We start from the raw sequence: 1,263 nt of genomic DNA, 5'->3' as shown, positions 1-1,263 counted from the left end.
ATAAATAAATGTATTAGAATTCCTTTATTATTTAGACGTCTGTGTTTATTATGTGTCAGGAGTGGACCCTTCATAAATCATTAAAATTAGTAATATATGTTATGGGTTCAATTTTTCAAGTGACAGTTTTTTTTAACTATTTTAACTTTTATTTTAACATGTAATATCGGTGGGAACTATACACACATTTTTTAGGTCATTTTGTACACAGACTCATTCAGATCTCATGGCCATATTATGTTTATGTGAATACAATATCGATACAATTCAATCAAGCTTGTGTAAGAATTAAAGTCACTATGGTTACTAAACTAACAAGTATGCTGGGAGAAGCTGCGAGCCGCATGGGTTTTCGGGAGTTGTAGTCCAGCGTAGAATAGCGCGCTGTGTGAGGAGCCGGAAGAAGCGCACGACTAGAACTACAATTCCCGGCAGTCTTTAAGTCTCTTGATGGCGTCATTACCGGGAATGGCGGATGATGTGAAGGAGGCCGAGAGGTGAGAGGAATTCGCAATTTGTGGGATGTTACTATGGAAACCAGTTTGCGTGGCTTGTGGTTTCTATGGCAGCTTTCTGGCTGCTATGTGGAGGGAGCTGCTAACGTGTGTCGGGCCTTGCTGTGTCTTCTTTCAGGCTGGAGCACGCTTCCTGGCTTATATGGGCTCTGGGGGGCAACAGTCCAGCCCTCTGGTTCATTACAACGCCAGCCAGCCTGTGCAGAGATATGGGATGGCCTCATTCCTGGCAGGAACTTCATTGGGGCCTAGTGGCCAAAATAAAGGAAACCCATCTGAGGCTCAGCATTGAATCGCCCATGGCCTTTGTAATATTAATAATTTATTTAGGGATTCCATAGCTTCCTGGTGTTGGAGCTGCACTCTGATGGTAATAAATAATCATTGTAAAACTCATACAAATAGTGGGTGGAAAATAAATGGTAGCATCCCGTTATTTTGGTGGAATAATCCCCCTTACATAGGGGGATCAGTATGAGGAATGCCCCTTACATGTTGTGACCCCCTACATGGGTTGTCAGTGGGGTACAATACTGGATGGCCAGAAAAATGTGAACAGTGAAGACTGTGCCTTTATATTGGTGGGCATTGGGAGGAATACCCCTTACATTGGGAGGAATACCTCTTACATTAGCGTGAATGGCCCTTACATTGGGAGGAATGCCCCTTACATTGGTGGGCATTAGGAGGAATGCCCCTTACATTGGGAGAAATGCCCCTTACATTGGTGGGTATTAGGAGGAATGCC

The 1,263-nt window shown here is 43.6% G+C and overlaps 1 protein-coding gene across 1 annotated transcript in view; it reads left to right on the top strand.

The window, feature by feature from the left end:
* Positions 1-412: 412 nt before the first annotated feature.
* UCKL1 (uridine-cytidine kinase 1 like 1) overlaps positions 413-1,263 on the top strand; it is a 13,977-nt gene continuing 13,126 nt past the window's right edge. The window contains exon 1 of the mRNA XM_072414357.1: positions 413-497. Coding sequence (XP_072270458.1) covers positions 451-497 — 47 coding nt within the window. The 5' untranslated portion in view covers positions 413-450. The remainder of the gene's footprint in view (positions 498-1,263) is intronic.

This window comes from Pyxicephalus adspersus, chromosome 6 (genome assembly GCF_032062135.1).
Source record: "Pyxicephalus adspersus chromosome 6, UCB_Pads_2.0, whole genome shotgun sequence".
NCBI lineage: Eukaryota > Metazoa > Chordata > Amphibia > Anura > Pyxicephalidae > Pyxicephalus > Pyxicephalus adspersus.
Note: the sequence above shows the minus strand (reverse complement) of the source record. Positions and strands in the feature narration are given on the sequence as shown.